Raw genomic sequence first — 16,048 nt, 5'->3', positions numbered from 1 at the left:
CCCCTCCTCCCTGAAGGCCCCCTGGGCAAATCGCCCTGTAACAGGTTAATTAGATAAGCCCCAAATTACATGAGCAAGGCTTGCAAGCCCAGCAATTTGGAGGTTTCGTGTTGTTTCGGAGGTGGGGAGCGCGCGATCTCTGGCTCAGCACAGAGAAAATGACTTCTTGCTCGCAGGCAAGCTGAACCCACGCAGTCAGCTCTTGATTGCCCATTCACAAGCGCCGGCGCTGGGCATATATAAAGGCACCTGTCGGCACGCACCACAGCCAGCACAACCTTCGTGGACGTCCACCTGCCTCCCTCCTACACCTGAGCTCCGTCTCCAACAGCATCATGAGCCGCCAGTTCACCTGCAAGCCTGCATCGGCCGCCAAGGGGGGCTTCAGCGGCTGCTCGGCCGTGCTCTCCGGGGGCAGCTCATCCTCCTTCCGGGCAGGGGGCAAAGGGCTCGGCGGGGGCTTCAGTAGCCGGAGCCTCTTCAGCCTAGGGGGCGCCCGGAGCATCTCCCTCAACATGGCCAGCGGGAAGAGCGGAAGCTATGGATATGCCCGGAACCGGCCCAGCGGCTTTGCGGGCAGCATGTTTGGCAGCGTGGCCCTGGCGCCCGTGTGCTCGACGGTGTGCCCACCTGGAGGCATCCACCAGGTGACCGTCAACGAGAGCCTGCTGGCCCCCCTCCACGTGGAGCTGGACCCTGAGATCCAGCGGGTGCGCGCCCAGGAGCGGGAGCAGATCAAGGCGCTGAACAACAAGTTCGCCTCCTTCATTGACAAGGTGGGTCTGCCGGGACTCGGGGAACCCACTCAGAGCGTGAGATGTCGTCGCAGCAGGAGGGATTGAGGTTAGATAGGAGGGCGCACTTCCAGTGGACAAAGCAGGTGCCGTCCATCTTCAGGGTCGCCTCGGGGAGAGCCTCTGTGCTATCTCTCGGGCTTGGAGAGGGGGAAGCAGACGCCTACAAGGAGTGTTTTCTGGAGATCCAAGGGAGAAAGACCCGGTCCTCGCTCCTGGGGGCCGGCTTGGTGCCCTTGCTAAGCCGCGGGGCCACACGTGCAGAAAGGGCTCGAGTCTCCAGGGGGGCTGCCCCCTCCCAGGCCGTGCTGGCCTCGCCTGCCCGCTGCGTGCCCGACGGACAGACAGCAAGCCTCACTTGCGGTAACCTGGAGCCCTCGGATTCGGCGTCTGTGCCCCAGGCTGTTTCTTTCATCTAGGCAAGGGTGCTGTTGACAGGCAGGGCAGTGCAGTGGGCTGTGAGATCAGACCTGGCTTCAACCCCGGAACCATCGCTGACCCGCTGGGTGGCTTTGGGAAAGTTACTGGGCGTGTCTGTGCCTCAGTCTCTTCCTTCTGAGAGGGGACATAACCACCGACCTCTTGCGGGCGGCGTCAGCTGTATAAAAGAAAATGCACGCACAACCTTGGCACGGCGCCCACCGTGCCACATACACCATGGAGGGCAGCTCTTGTCTCCACCTTTCCTTGACCCCTGGACGCTAGGGGAGGGGGGCTGAGGAGGAGAGGGATCACGAATTCTAAAGGACACCCCAGGAATCCCCTTCCCCCCTACCCCCCAGAGAGGCAGGTGAGAAATAATTACCTCTATTTCATGAGTCAACCACCAATGTCAATGCCGTGCCCAGGGCCATTTGGGGGAAGGGAAAGGGGAGGTTGGACCATTAGCCTCCCGCCTCCTGTCCTGGAGGAAGGGCCTAGCGGGCTCTCTTGGCTCCCTCCAGGGACAGGGCAACCTAAGGCCAAGCCTGTGGCTGAGACTGTCCCTGGCCACCAGTGCTGAGGGTCCCCTGGGGCCCTAGATGTCTTGCCTGGTTGACTTCCCACTGCCCCCTGCTCAGCCTGAGCTCTGTGGCATCTCCCTGCCTGAAGCCTTTTGCATTGGGAACACAGAGGTATTTGGAGGCTGAGGGTCTGGGGGATGAGAGGTGCCTGCCCTTTGCCAGGGTTGATCAGACCCTGTGGTTTGGAGACACGAAAAGGAGGATGTCTGTCCCACAGGGTGTTTGGCATGGAGGGAGTGGGAGGTAGCTGTGAGTTCTGGAAGGTTCCAGAATAATCCTATGGGCAGTCCACGGGGCTCCGGTAGTGCTGTCCTGTATGCCGGGCTTACTCTGTGGGTTATGCCCAGGTTCCTGGACATCCATAGCAACCAACCACAGCCGACTCACCCTGTCTCTACAGAGTCCCAGTCTCCTGATCTCACCTGTCACCTTTTAAAAGCTGCGCCCCACCAAAACCAAACAAGAGAGGTGCATGCAGGTCAAATTCCCCTGCTCGGTCTCCTGGTGCAGCGAGGGGCTGCTGCAGGGCGGGGAGCTCTGGCTGTCCACCTTGCGCCCACACACGGTGCTTGTCTTGGGGAGCGTGGCTCTGAGGAGCAGGACTAAGGGCAAAGCAGAAGGGCAACAGGCAAAGATGAGCTGTAGCCCGACACAGGAATTTAGAATATCCAAGGGGCAGGTGTTTAGCATGGCCATTAAACCACGGCTTGGGACGCCCACCTCCCATATCGGAGTGCCTGGGTGCCGCCTCTGATGCACCTGGGAGGCAGCAGGTGGTGGCTCAAGTCCCTGGGGCTCTGCCACCCACGTAGGAGACTTGGATTGAGTTTTGGGCTCCTGGCTTCCAGCCTAGCCCAACCCTGGCCATTGTGGATATTTGAGGGAATGAACCAGTGGATAGGAAACCTCTCTGTCTCTCTCTTTCTCTCTATCTCTCTCTTTCTACCTTTCAAGTAAATGAACTATTCAGAAGCCCTCTGCCCAAGCCCCGCCGAGCTATGGCAGGCTGTAGAATGAAAAACAGGGGTTCTCTGCAGTACGCTGACCCTCTCCATTGGAACAGACCCAGCCTAGCTTCCGAACCATGTTTCCAGGAATGCCCTGCCCTGGGCTGCTCTGGCCATGGTGGTCCCTGAGTGATAGCAGGCACAAGAGACCATGACACGTGTCTGGGTTCAGGTCTTCTAGCAAACCACTGGGCCCTTGAAAGAGGCCCAGTTTCTTCCCCCACCAGATGGGGTTATGGGTTCCCCACCTTGTGCAGGTAGAGCACTCAGCACGCCACCCCGGGAGCAGCAGGTGTGTGTGTGTGACTCTTTCTCTGGGGACTCAACCATGTCTGGACTTGGGGTCCCAGGTGCGCTTCCTGGAGCAGCAGAACCAGGTGCTGGAGACCAAGTGGGAGCTGCTGCAGCAGCTGGACCTGAACAACTGCAGGAACAACCTGGAGCCCATCTTCGAGGGCTACATCAGCAACCTGCGGAAGCAGCTGGAGACGCTGTCCGGGGACCGGGTGAGGCTGGACTCGGAGCTGAGGAGCGTGCGTGACGTGGTGGAGGACTACAAGAAGCGGTGAGCGGGCAGAGGGCAGCCAGGGGCTTCAGGGACCCCCAACCACTGCCCCAGCTCAGCGCGTGTAGACGGGGAAGGCAGCAGGGGTGGCCATTGCGAGGAGCACCTCCCCAGCACAGCCGTGGAACGGGCTCCCTGCTTTTCCGATTTCTGGGTCCTGTCTCTGGGGCGTTACCTCCAGCTCAGGATAAAGACACCCTCGGATAAGCCGCTCCCGTTCTCCCAGAGCGCCTGCATCTCGTGGATAGCAGAAGGGAAGTGAGGACTGCGCCTCCCAGAGCCCAGGAGGAGTAGCGGGGGAGGTGCAGGCAGGAGCTCTTCCTCCAGGGAGCTGCTCAGCTGGCTTCCTGCGACCTCTGCGATTTCGTACAGGGCACGCACTCCGCCTGCTCCCTCCCCCTTTCCCAAGCTGGAGCTTGCACAGTCTCCTTCCGAATCTGGTCCCCAGGCCTCCTCCTCCTCCAGGAGGCCTTCCTTGACTGACCCCGACCTCAGCAGCTTCCCCCACCTACTCCCCCAGCATCTGTGCCTCTGTCCACGCTCAGGGTCTTCCCTGGGTGAGGGAGGGTTCCGGGTGAGACATCCTGACCCACGAGCCTGGTGTTCTCACAGGTACGAGGAGGAAATCAACAAGCGGACGGCTGCCGAGAATGAGTTTGTGCTGTTGAAGAAGGTGAGGGGAGGCAGCCCTGGGGGGCCGGGGGGGCCCTGCTGCTGGGGGACCGGGCTCAGATGTCCCAGGGCGCCCACCTGAGGAGCTGACGCTAAGGCTGGGCCTCTCACTCCTTCCTCTGCTTCCCCGGGAGCCACGTGGGGAGCAGATGGGTTTTCCTCCATGCCCCAAGCTCCCGGGCTGGGGTGGCTGTGGCCTTCTTGGCCGCCCCTGCGGTGACCGGGGCTGGCTGGGGCACCTTGCAGGACGTGGACGCAGCCTATGCCAACAAGGTGGAACTGCAGGCCAAGGTGGACTCCATGGACCAAGACATCAAGTTCTTCAGGTGTCTCTATGAAGGAGTAAGTCTGGCCCTCCCTGGCCCATCTCCCATGGTCGGCCATGGCCGCAGCTCTACCCGGGGGTGGGGGGTTGGGGGGAGACACAGGGAGGCCCCCTCGGTGGCATCTGTCTTCCATTTCATCCCCAAGAGGCTCCTGATTGTCCACTCTCTGAGCAGGAAGGGAAGGGGTCACCCCTTGCTCTTCACGGCGGGAATCTGCCTGGGGCACCCCCGCAGCCCTGGGCTCCAGTCTTGTCTCTCCATGCTGGGGCCAGGTGGTGAGGCTCCAGGGGTGGCTGAGCTGGGAGGCCATCTCCGTTTCCCCCCTCCCTGCAGGAGATCGCTCAGATCCAGTCCCACATCAGTGACATGTCCGTCATCCTGTCCATGGACAACAACCGTAACCTGGACCTGGATAGCATCATTGCCGAGATCCGCACCCAGTACGAGGACATCGCCCTGAAGAGCAAGGCCGAGGCTGAGGCGCTGTACCAGACCAAGGTGGGCTGGACCGAGGCCCGACCTGGGGAGGGGTGGGAGGCACTGAGGGCAGCTGGCTTGAGAGCATTCCCCTGCCCCAGCCCCATGTCACCAGCAGCCCTGAGACATCACGTACCCCAAAACGTGCTCCTCACGCTCACTCTCGCCTCTGTGCTTTGGGGTCCCTAGTTCCAGGAGCTGCAGCTGGCAGCCGGCCGACATGGGGACGACCTCAAAAATACCAAGAACGAGATCTCGGAGCTGACCCGGGTCATCCAGAGACTCCGCTCTGATATTGAGAATGCGAAGAAGCAGGTGAGGAGGGGCTGTGGCGTGTGGTCGTGGCTGACGAGCACGGGCAGACGGTGGCTGAGACGGCTCCTGGTAGCGCTCGCTGTTAACTTCCCACACCTGCTGTGCCCCTGCCCCAGACTGAGCCGGCTGCATTGTGCACTATCGTCTCCCCTGCCCAGGCACACTGCCTAGCACACAGCAACCCGATAAGCAAGTGTGGGCTTGGGAAGGAGACCGGGGTCTGGCTTCAGTAGGCAGGAGCCAAGATGCACACGGATGATGAAACAGCGGCAGTGTCAACCACTTTATCATCTCGTAAAGGTGCCAAGCATTGTGCTGGGCATACAGTAAGCAAATAATAGTTGCTCCTGAAGAATCTCCTTCCTGGTGCCCCTGGGGCAGCCAGCTGTCAATTGCACCTGCTGCCTGTACTCCAGTGATTTCTCCTCCTGGGCTTCAATGCTGCTCAGGAGCAGAAAAGCCAGGCTTCCATTCCTTTTCTTTGTGTCCTGGGCATCTCGGCACGGAGCAGAAGCTCTGCTCAGTTGGCCTTGGTCTCAGGAGGGCCGGGGATAGATGAATTCCCATCACCATCAACGTCTGGACGCAACAGCGAGAGCTTAGGAAGGAGTTCCCAGCCCCAGGAGGGTCCCACTGGAGCTGAAGCACGGTGGCACAGCCAGTGGGGGTGGGCATCTCTGTCCTGCAGTCTTAAAGACCCCGGCTCCACCCTCCCAGGTCTGGTGATGACTCCAAGGGTCCCTTCCAGCTCCCTGACTTCTACGATTCCTTGTTTAGGCATCTAACCTGGAGACGGCCATTGCCGACGCCGAACAGCGTGGGGACAGCGCCCTCAAGGACGCCCGGACCAAGCTGGATGAGCTGGAGTCCGCCCTGCACCAGGCCAAGGAGGAGCTGGCCCGGATGATGCGTGACTACCAGGAGCTGATGAGCGTGAAGCTGGCCTTGGACATGGAGATCGCCACCTACCGCAAGCTGCTGGAAGGCGAGGAGTGCAGGTGAGCTAGGGGCTGCTCTGGGGCCGGGGAAGTTTGGACAGAGCAGAGGGACAAAGCCAAGCATCCCCTAACACCCAGAGGGTGAGCTCTCGGGGACCGAGGGGCTGGTGATGGCCATAGTGGTGCCATCCGCAAGTGGAAAGAAGTAGCCACTTGTGACACACTGAATGTTCCTTCCAAATTAGCTGCTGTGCCCTGTGACACCTGGGTTAACTCAGCACACCTTCCCTGGGCTTATCTGGGAATAGCCTACTGACCCCTAGCCCCAAATCCCCACCCCTCTCTCACGTTTCTCGCTCCATCCCCCTTACCTGTCTGGGGGCAGTGAACTTGTAGGAGGCTTTATGGGGCAGCCATATAGCTCCTCTTTCCCCCCTGCCCCCGTCAACTGCAGGGAGATGGGAAGGCTTGGTGTACAGGCCTGACCTGGGAAAATGCACTTCCTACCCTCACTGTGTCCTCCTGCTAATTCTTGTTTCATTGGCATTGCCTGGCTACCCCGAAAGATTTAGGGGATGGTCCCCAAGGCTTCTCAAAATAGCCTTGAATTTCTACAGGTGCACCCACTATGTTCAGAAACTCATATAAAGGCAGGTGGGGGTGGTGACTTTGAGAAGTTCTGGTTGGCTGACCGCTTCCTCCTGCTTTGGTTCTCTCCTGAACAGGATGTCAGGGGAATATCCTTCCGCCGTCAGCATCTGTAAGTACCGCACGTGCTGTCACCTCCACCCTGCACACTTGCGAGGGCTTAGGCAGAGCTCAGATGAGGAATCTGAAACCAGGGGGGAAACTTGGCACAAAGCCAGATGGCAGCACCACGGCCACAAACGGGTCTCCTGGCTCCCTGCCCGGGGTGCTGTCTGTTCCCAGGCAGGCATGGCCAGGGAAGGCGGCTGCAGCGGCAGGGCGCCACAGCAGTGGCGGTGCAGCAGGGAAGTGGTGCGTGGACCTGCGTGAGGCTGAGGAAGCTGGGCGTGCAGGCTGTGGTCAGACCTGGAGGATTTGAGAATGCGGGGACCCAGACAGAGCCCAAGCTCACAGATCTGGCTCTCTGAGCGTCTGCTCAGTGGGGGCAGAGGTTAAACCAGGCACCCAAGAGAGCTGCTTTCCATGGGTCCCCTGCCAGGATGGGGGAATTGGAGACTGGAAGCTTGGCAAAGAGGCCCATATGAAGGGGTTCCAAAGACTTCATGGAAAAGTGGAATTAGAAGTTTATTTGGGGACAAAACATTTTTGAAATTCCTGGGCAGGTTTTTTTTTTTTTTCATACTATGCATTCCCATGAGCTTTTAAAAGACCCTTTGTAGAAGAGACAGTGGCTGGTGACCAGGAGGACAGGAGGTGTGTGTGTAGGTGCCTGGTGCCGGGGGATAGGCCTGAGAAGGGTGATGGGCAAGAGCCCATCTCCTTGGGTTTAAGCTGAGTGAGCTAAGGGCAGGACCTAGGAGGAGCTGTCTGGAATGTTCCACCAATGGGAGGGGACGGCATTGATTGGGGGCGTGGCACCCCAGCCCTTCCTGGGTGGGCACTGACCCTTGGCTCTCCCTGGGCAGCCATCATCAGTAGCACCAGCGGCAGCAGCGGCTATGGCTTCCGGCCCAGCACGGTCAGCGGGGGCTACGTGGCCAACAGCGGCAGCTGCATCTCCGGAGTGTGCAGTGTCCGAGGCGGCGAGGCCAGGAGCCGGGCCGGTGCCAGTGATTACAAGGAGACCCTGGGGAAGGCCTCCAGCCTGAGCACCCCCTCCAAGAAAGCCAGTCGGTAGAGAAGCTGCCCTGTGCCCCCTCTCACTCCAGGACCCCTACCCACCCACCCACCCACACACTGGTTTCCTTGCTATGTTCTCCTCAGCTCACTGTCTACCCCACCGCCACCCTGCTGGTCCTGCTCTTGGCCTCTGGGCACCAGCCTTGGCTGACCCACTTCCCCTGCCATGTCTTCTGAGCCTGGACGGCACTGGGCAGGCACACCTGGTGTCATTGACCCCTGCACCCCCAAATCTTCCCCTCCTGCCCACAGTGCAGGTCAGGCCCTGGCTCCTTGGCTGTCTCCTCTTCTAACCAGCCTCTGGCTCAGTCCTAGCCCCTCTGTCCGGCTCCCTGGGTGGGTCTCAGCCTGGGCTGCCCCCCACCACCACGCTGGGGGGCGTGGTCTCAGCTCCTGCCTGCACCAGGAGCTGGCTGTGAGTTCAAGAGAAGGAGGACTGAAGGACAAACAACCAAGAGTGGGCCCCGGCTCAGCCTCGTGGTTCGTTGCGAGTGGGACCAAGCGCAACTCAGCCTCTCTCTCCTCGTGCTCCAGGACCTGGGGGCAGAACAGAGGAGGCATCGCCACTTCCCCCACGTCCTGACTCTCCCTGTTGCATCCTCAATAAACAGCACGATCTGATAGCTGGCTCTCGGAGTTTTCAAAGACATACACGGACACAGTGCAGCTGCTCGCGAGCACATAGCACGCACATGGGGACACCCGTGCACACACCAACACGCGTGCACAAATACGCACATGCAGTCATGCACACACCGGCGTGCAAAGGCACATGCACACATAAGTACACTGCTGGGTGTTGCCCAGGCGGTTCCTGTGTCTGGTTTAACTTTCCCCATAGAGCAGAGGCAGAATAAAGACCAGGAACACGCCCACAGCACAGGTGCAGGAGCACACGTGGGGGTGCAGGTGGACTCAGCGTGGAGCCGTGCCGGGCTGAGGATGAGGACGAGCGAGAATAGAGAAGGAAGGGGGTGCACACATACTGCTCAGTGCTCTCAAGAGATGCGTGAGCTGTATCCTGAGAGAAGTGGCCATCCCCTGACGGGGACGCTGGCCTCTTTCCAGGGCTGCCTCTTTCCCTGCAGGAGCTGGGCGTCGTCACTTATCCTGCCCTCTCCTCACTGCTCAGAGGCCTGGGTTCTGGAGGGGGAGCCAGGAGGGGTGGAGCCAGTGGGAGCTTCGCTCTGGGCCCCTTTGCTGGAAAGGTGACATGGGCAGCAAGTTCCTGGAGCCTGAGGCTGCTGTGCAGTGAGTTGGGGACCCAGACTGTGAATTTCAGTGGCTCTCTGCTCCACACTCCTGTGGACCCCATGGAGCCACTGTCTTGATGCCAGTCCTGCCCTGGGTGGGGGGAGACAATGGGCACATCCCCCACCCAGCTCTGAGGCTACAGAGGGGAGGTGGTGGAAGAGGGGCAGGGCATTTGCTGGGGGTGGGGAGGATGGATGGAAGCCGAAGTCTTTTTTTAAAAGATTTATTTGGAAGTCGGAGTTTCAGAGAGAGGTAGACACACACACACACACACACACACAGAGAGAGAGAGAGAGAGAGAGAGAGAGAGAGGTCTTCCATCCACTGGTTCACTCCTCAGATGACTGCAACGGCCATCGCTGAGCTGATCTGAGCCAGGAGCCAAGAGCCAGGAGTCAGAAGCTTCTTCTGGGTCTGCCATGCAGATGCAGGGGCCCAAGGACTTGGGCCATCTTCCACTGCTTTCCCAGGCCATAGCAGAGAGCTGGATTGGAAGTGGAGCAGCTGGGACTTGAACTGGCTCCTATATGGGATGCTGGCACTGCAATCTATGGCTTTAACCCTTTGCGCCACAGCACCGGCCCCAAGAAGCCCAAGTCTTTATAGTCAGCGGGCACCAATCCTTTCGCAGAGCAGCCACCCTAATGGCAGTGTTTGGGGACAGGCCAGAGCTTGTAGAAGAGCAGGGGTTCAGGCACACTGGGGCGAGAAGAGGAACTGAAATGGAAAGGGAGGGCTTGCAGGAGGGGCTGGATGGACAGAGTTGGCACTCTGAGAGCTCCGAGTAGCGCCCAGGGCCTGGGGCAAGGCCATGGAGCCAGGCTCAGACCCCAGCTGCCTGGGAGGTAACATAGAGCTCCTGCTTGCCCTCAACTGGAGGTCCAGGGCACCATCTAACAGGTGCAGGTGGAGGAGAGAGAGAGAGAGAGAGCAGACGGAGGCAACAAGTTTGTTTCCTTGGCTGACAAGTGTGGCCTGTGTGTATGCATGTAAATGCATGTGCGCATACACATATGTACACGCACACACGAACACACATGCACATGTTTTTGCATGTGTGCATGCATGCATTCATGCATGTGTGTGCATGTCTGTGTGCACGTGCATGTGTGAGTTTGTGAATGTGTGCACATGTGCGTGTGTTTCTAGTACATGGCACAGACATTGCCATCTTCCATAATGGCCCCACACAGGGCTGCAGCCTCTGCTCCCTGAAGTGGCACACCTGAAAGATCTTTGTGATCAGGAGAGCGGGTACAGGGCTCTGGCTGCAGCCCCAAGGTTGTCCTTGGTGCTGCCCCTGCCTGCTCCGCCCCACATGGGGTGAATGTGGAAGACGCCTCCCTGGTGTCCTGGTGGGTGGCGGCCTCTGTCCAGCCCAGCAGGAGTTGCTCTCTTTATGTCACACTGGAGGACCTATGGCCAGAGAGGGGCCTGGGTTCCTTGTCCTTGAGCTCTTCCCTATACCCCGTGCTAGGACAGCACTGGGCTCCCCAGTCGTATGGGGCCAGGCTTTCCAACAGCTATATCAGCATGGTCTGTGGCCCCCTGCAGCAGAGGTGGGGGGAGCATCTCTGCAGACACCCGGGGAGGGGGTGAGGGTAGGGGTTAGGTCCACACCGTAGCAGGGGTGAGGCCTGGCCCTTCCTCCCCTCCTGGGCGTGGAGGGGCCTTCAGCAAGAAAGCAGAGCTGGGGCCATGATGGCAGGGCTGCTTGGGACTTGGGTTTATACCCAAGCCCATCCTGGTGGCTCTGGAGGACACGGGGATTCGGGTGCCCTGGAACCATGTGTGGCCTGGTTTCCCCGGGTTGCTGAAGCTCACGTTCCAATCCCAGTGGCAGGCGAGCCTCGGGTGGGGTGTGTGATGGAGGCTGAGGCAGAAGGCATAGCCGTGTGTCAGGCGATGGTGTGGGGGCGGGGCCTGCGGCACCAGGTGAGAAAAAGGAAGGAACAGATCGCAGGTACACAGAGCGCTGGGTGGGCTGCGGGAGCGCCTCCCTGCCTGTCCCACCGTGCTGCCTCCCTCACCCCCAAGCTGCGCTATGCGCGGCCAGACGCGGGAAAAACAGAGAGCAGAGCTCTCCCCGCCATGTTCTGGGAGCTTCTGTTTCCCCCAGGAGTGGGGGATGCAGCTGGAGGAAGACTTGCAGGTGCTGATGGCAGAGTGGGAGCCTCAGGGTGTCCCAGGGGAACACAGCTGCCTGGTCCCGGACAGGGTCGGGTCATTGTGAGCAGGTTCCTGCAGCAGGAGGGGGCTTCCTGGGACCCCCCCCCCCCCCCGATACCTCCCCGCCCAGTCACCAACACAGCAGAGAGAAAGGGGAATGACAGAGAGACGGCAGGGTGTCTCCTGGGCTGGAAATACAGATGGGTCAGGGACAATAGGGCTGGGGCCCGCGGGCAAGGGCAGGGCCTGGAGACCCCTCCAAAGGGAGGAGGGGGCGTGGCTGCCGCCACAGTGGAAAAGGAGCTTTGAGGAGTTCTAGGGGTCCACAGCTGGGAGTGGCCCTGGGACACTGAGCCGTGGGTCATGCCGGTCATGGACAAGGGAAGCGGGCAGCCTCAGCTCACCTCTGGAGGGGGCAGGGAGAGCAGGAGGGGGTCCCTCGTGGCACTGGGGGTCAGGCTGAGGCAGCCGGAGACCCCCCTGCATTGGCTGCTGGCCACTCTCTGTCCTCCTGTGGGAGGCCTCACCCGCAGCTCGTCCTTGCACGCCAGGCCCAAAGCCCAAGGCCGGGCGGATGGAAAGTGAGGCTCACGGAACAGCTCCCACGGCCCAGGTGCTGGAGGCCGGGCTCGGCACCTGCCCTCGCTGGGGTGTGTTCCTCCCAGGACAGAGGTGCCACAGAGCCAGGCTTTGGTGAGGTCTGTCTCTGCCGAGCCCACGCTCGCACGGCGGCTCCTCCCTACCTCACAGCCGAGGAGCACCTGCTGCTGCCCACCCATCCTCCCTGCCCATTTTCGGCTGGAACTTCTGGAACATTCTGTGAGCCGGAGCCTGGTGTCTCTGGGTCCCAGGCACTGGGCTGGGCCTCCTGTTCCCTGGCTTCCTTGTCACCAGCTGCTGGGGGAAGCTGCAGCCCTGTGTCAACTCTAGGTCACAGCACCAGGTCCCGTTAGTGGTGGGGGGCACCAGGACAGTGGTGAGGCTGGCTCAACCGTCTCTTCTCTTGAAACCCTGAGGCAGAGGCAGAGACAGGAAGGGTCGGAGGGAGGGAGAGAGGCGTGGGGGAGGAGGTGGGGGTCAGTGTGGAGGGCAGCGGCTGTGAGGTGGGTGGGTGTGTTACTCAGGGTCCCACAGAGGGACAGAACCAATGGGATATGCACACAGGTACAAGGAAGCAGCACACGAGGGTCACTGGCTCATGATAGCAGATGGCGAGGCTTAAAACAGATGGCTGGCAGGCTGGAGACCCTCGGATGCAGGGAGCAGGGCTCAGCCCAAGCCTAAGCCCAAGGAGAGCCCAGGGTGTCCCTCCCACTTCAAGGTCGACAGCCCGGGGAGCCAGGCGGGGAACACCCAAGGCAGCGGCGGGGGGGGGCATGTCCCAGCTCTCATGGTCGGGGGACCAATTTCCCTCTCCAGGCCCCCAGTGGACTCTTGGCTCCTCCCACACGGCTGAGGTTGGCTCCTCCCACCAAGTGGTCTCATTTGGCAACAGCTTCCCATCGCCTTGGTCCCTTTTGTGCAGCAGACTCTGTCTTGCCACCTCCGTGGGGTTCACTCTTCATTTATTTATTTACTTTTTTTGTATGTTTCAAACAATATAAATTTGTTTTCCATCACCAGCGACACGTTTCCCATTTATACACGGTAATGGCTGGCCAATGAACACTAAGGAGTTTAAAAGCACATGCTGGGGCCGGCACTGTGGGGTAGTGGGTAAAGCCGCCACCTGCAGTGCCAGCATCCCACATGAGCACTGGTTTGAGTCCCAGCTGCTCCACTTCTGATCCAGCTCTCTGCTATGGCCTGGGAAAGCAATAGAAAATGGCCCAAGTCCTTGGGCCCCTGCACCCGCGTGGGAGATCTGGAAGAAGCTCCTGGCTCCTGGCTTCGGATTGGTGCAGCTCTGGCCATTGAGGCCAACTGGAGAGTGAACCAGGGGTTGGAAGACCCACCTCTGTAACTCTGACTTTCAAATAAATAAATAAATAAATCTTTTTAAAAAAAGGCACATGCTGCAAACTTTATTATGCTATCTATAATTAGATAAATGCTTCACATCAACATAGAAACATTATTAGTTACCTAATTATTTTTTCAAATTTGCTCATACACATTAAGCTTCTTTGAACCCTGTGTGTTAGCAACCACAAATCAGAGGGCATGTGCTACTTGTCTTTTTGGGGTCTGGCTTATTTCACTTGAGGAGGGAGGGGCTGGTACAGGCTGGGCTCTGCAGAAACTTCTAGATGAAACCCGAGAGCGGCAAGAAAGATCTAGAGAAGCAGGGAGGAGATGGCCCCTCCTGGGGAGCGGGTCCCCCTCCTCCTCACTGTCTTTCTTCAAGCTCCCCAGGCAGGGACTTCTTTCTTTTCCCCGAGGCATCTCCTGAGTCCTTGGGGCTCACATCCTGGCGGCTTCCAGCTACACGGGACCTCACAGCCCCGCCAACTCACCGCCCAGCCTTGAGCACTCTCTCCTTTGGCTCCCCCAGCTCGGGCCTTCCCAGGGCGGGGGACCCTGCAGCCTGACCCCTGTGGGCCAGTTCTCGAGACACCAGCCCTTGGAGGGATGCTCTCCTCAAGTTCAAGTTTCCGCCTCTGTTTCTTGTCTGCTCCATTCCAACGTGGACCCTTGCTGGGACTGGTGTGGGGGGGCCACCAGGCCGGCAATGACTGGAAGTGAAGCCGGACATAGGACAGGCATTCCAGGGGTGCACGTAACCCAGAGACTGGGGTGGGGGGGCGAGCTGCCCTCCATTTGAGTGCTTTTAGAATCCAGCCAAGTCAAAGGGGGGGGGGGCTCCTGGTTGCCATGGAAACCCTGAGACAAATACACACGATGGGTGACTCATACCCTCCGTAGGCCCTGGGGTGGACGGGGCGAGGGTGGGTGGTGGGGAGATTCCTGTCCGACTTCTCCCCAGCAGACAGACAAAGCGAGCAGCAGGGATGGGGCCCCATGCAGGCTGAGGCAGGTTGGGAAGACTAGGTTGGTGGGGGTGTTGTACCTTTCGAAGCCAGAGAGCCTGCATGTCCGGGGCAGGCAGGTCCAGCCCAGCCCGGGGCTCCCTGGGTGGCCAGGGGGGTAACAGGAGCCAGCATCCTGGCTCGGTGGGAGGCAGCAGGACCACCGCCCTTGGGGGTCCTTTACAGCCTCTGAGCATAGCAAAGAGATACTCTCTGAACAAGTTCTGTCCTTGGGGTGGGCGTTTGGCACAGGGGTTAAGAGGCCGCTGGGGACACCTGCATCCCATGTCAGAGTGCCCGGGTTCGAGTTCCAGCTCCACTTCCGATTCCAGTTCTGTGCACCCTGGGAGGCAGCAGGTGATGTCTCAAGGACCTGGGTCCCTGCCACCCATGTGGGAGAGCCGGATTCAGATCCCGGCTCCTGACTTCAACCTGGTCCTTTCCAAACCACTGCTGGCATTTGAGGATTGAGCCGGGGGATAGACGACCTCTGTCTCTGTCTCTCTCCATGTGTCAGACGGATCAAAATAAAGAAAAATGGAGAAAAGAAAAAGTCAAGTCCTTTACACGCAATAGAAAATCATTCACAGGGAGAAAATCACCCGCAGGTGGAGGAAGCACGAGAAACATGACAGGGGGCTGCGTGGGGCGTGACGCCGGCAGGGAGGGCGCTGGGGAGGGTGCTAGGCTCTGGCCCCAGGCTAGGCGGGGCTGTGACCTTCGGCAGGTTCACTACCTGCACCTGCTCCCTGGTCTGCAAGAGCAAGGCTGGTAAGGATATCAACCACGGTGAGAACAGGGGCAATAGTGACCATCGCTGGCTCCACGCGCTGCTGTGGTCGAGATATGAAGTGGCAGGCCCACATAAGAGCCCAGCCAACGTCAGCTGTTACAGCTGTTACCTACACCGGGAGCTACCCAGGAAATGGTGAGTAATTTTTAGGGGTGGTGTGGGGGGTGTCCTGGGGATCTAGGGCTCAGCTTCCCAGCAGCGAGGATGCTCGTCTCCTATCCTCAGCACGTGGTGTATTTTAGTCCACGTCTCTGAGGCTCAGACCCCGTAACTGGAGCGCCCGCTCCTACCTCTCCCTGAATCCCACCCGTGGACTCTCCTAATGTGCTCACGCTGCTGAGTCCTCGGCTCTGTCCTCCAGCGAGCTGGGAAAGGCTGTCAGGCTGGCCAGCGACCAAATTGCCCCCTGGCATCTCCGAGGGCCGGGTGTGCCAGCAGCTGTGGCCAATACACAGGAGCAGGCAGGCCGGGCTGGGGCCTCGCGCCAGCTTGGGGAACTACACAGGAGCTCCACGGCCCTGTAATTGGCCATTCAGGGTGGGTATCTAGAAACTTGAAAGGGAGCCAGGGCAGGCGAGAGAAGGCATCTGAGGGAGCAGAGGGGCAGGAGAGGCCGAGGGACCCTGGGTCCTCGCCCTGCAGAGTCTGCAGATCCGGAGGGGAGGGGGAAGCCCGTCTGCTGGTGCCACACAAGGCTGAGAGGGAGCGGGAGGGTGAGACACGGCGGTATGCTGAGGGTCTGAACGAGCAGCTGACTGAGAGGCACGTGCATACAGACGGCCTTAGGGTGGCGTGAAGATAAGTGTTCAAGAGAAATCGTGCTTTGAATTCTGCCTCTTGTCCTTTCCCCAGGAGGTAAGGTCCCTCCCTCGGGAGCTCCGGTCAGCCTGGCAACTACAAGGGCCAACAACCCCCCACCTGGGGTGCCCTATATTGCT

At 59.8% G+C, this 16,048-nt stretch overlaps 1 protein-coding gene across 1 annotated transcript; it reads left to right on the top strand.

Annotated features, from left to right (window-relative positions):
- The first annotated feature begins 266 nt into the window (after positions 1-266).
- On the top strand, positions 267-8,550 carry LOC100352913 (keratin, type II cytoskeletal 71). The gene is made up of 9 exons (XM_002711003.6): positions 267-776; positions 3,156-3,370; positions 3,983-4,043; positions 4,289-4,384; positions 4,702-4,866; positions 5,035-5,160; positions 5,938-6,158; positions 6,824-6,858; positions 7,712-8,550. Exons 1-9 carry the CDS (start codon positions 336-338, stop codon positions 7,921-7,923), a joined length of 1,572 nt encoding a protein of 523 aa, XP_002711049.3. The 5' UTR covers positions 267-335; the 3' UTR covers positions 7,924-8,550.
- The last annotated feature ends 7,498 nt before the right edge of the window (positions 8,551-16,048 follow it).

The sequence above is a fragment of the Oryctolagus cuniculus genome, chromosome 11 (genome assembly GCF_051225735.1).
Source record: "Oryctolagus cuniculus isolate XC-2025 breed Fujian yellow rabbit chromosome 11, ASM5122573v1, whole genome shotgun sequence".
Classification (NCBI taxonomy): domain Eukaryota; kingdom Metazoa; phylum Chordata; class Mammalia; order Lagomorpha; family Leporidae; genus Oryctolagus; species Oryctolagus cuniculus.
The sequence above is the reverse complement of the archived record's forward strand: the minus strand, read 5'-3'. Positions and strand labels throughout refer to the sequence as shown.

Excerpts from the sequence above, each read along its gene's own strand:
- LOC100352913 (XM_002711003.6), top strand. The coding sequence starts at position 336 with ATGAGCCGCCAGTTCACCTGCAAGCCTGCATCGGCCGCCAAGGGGGGC. Across the intron at positions 3,371-3,982 it reads GTGGAGGACTACAAGAAGCG|GTACGAGGAGGAAATCAACA; the intron begins GTGAGCGGGCAG and ends GTGTTCTCACAG. Across the intron at positions 6,859-7,711 it reads TCCTTCCGCCGTCAGCATCT|CCATCATCAGTAGCACCAGC; the intron begins GTAAGTACCGCA and ends CTCCCTGGGCAG.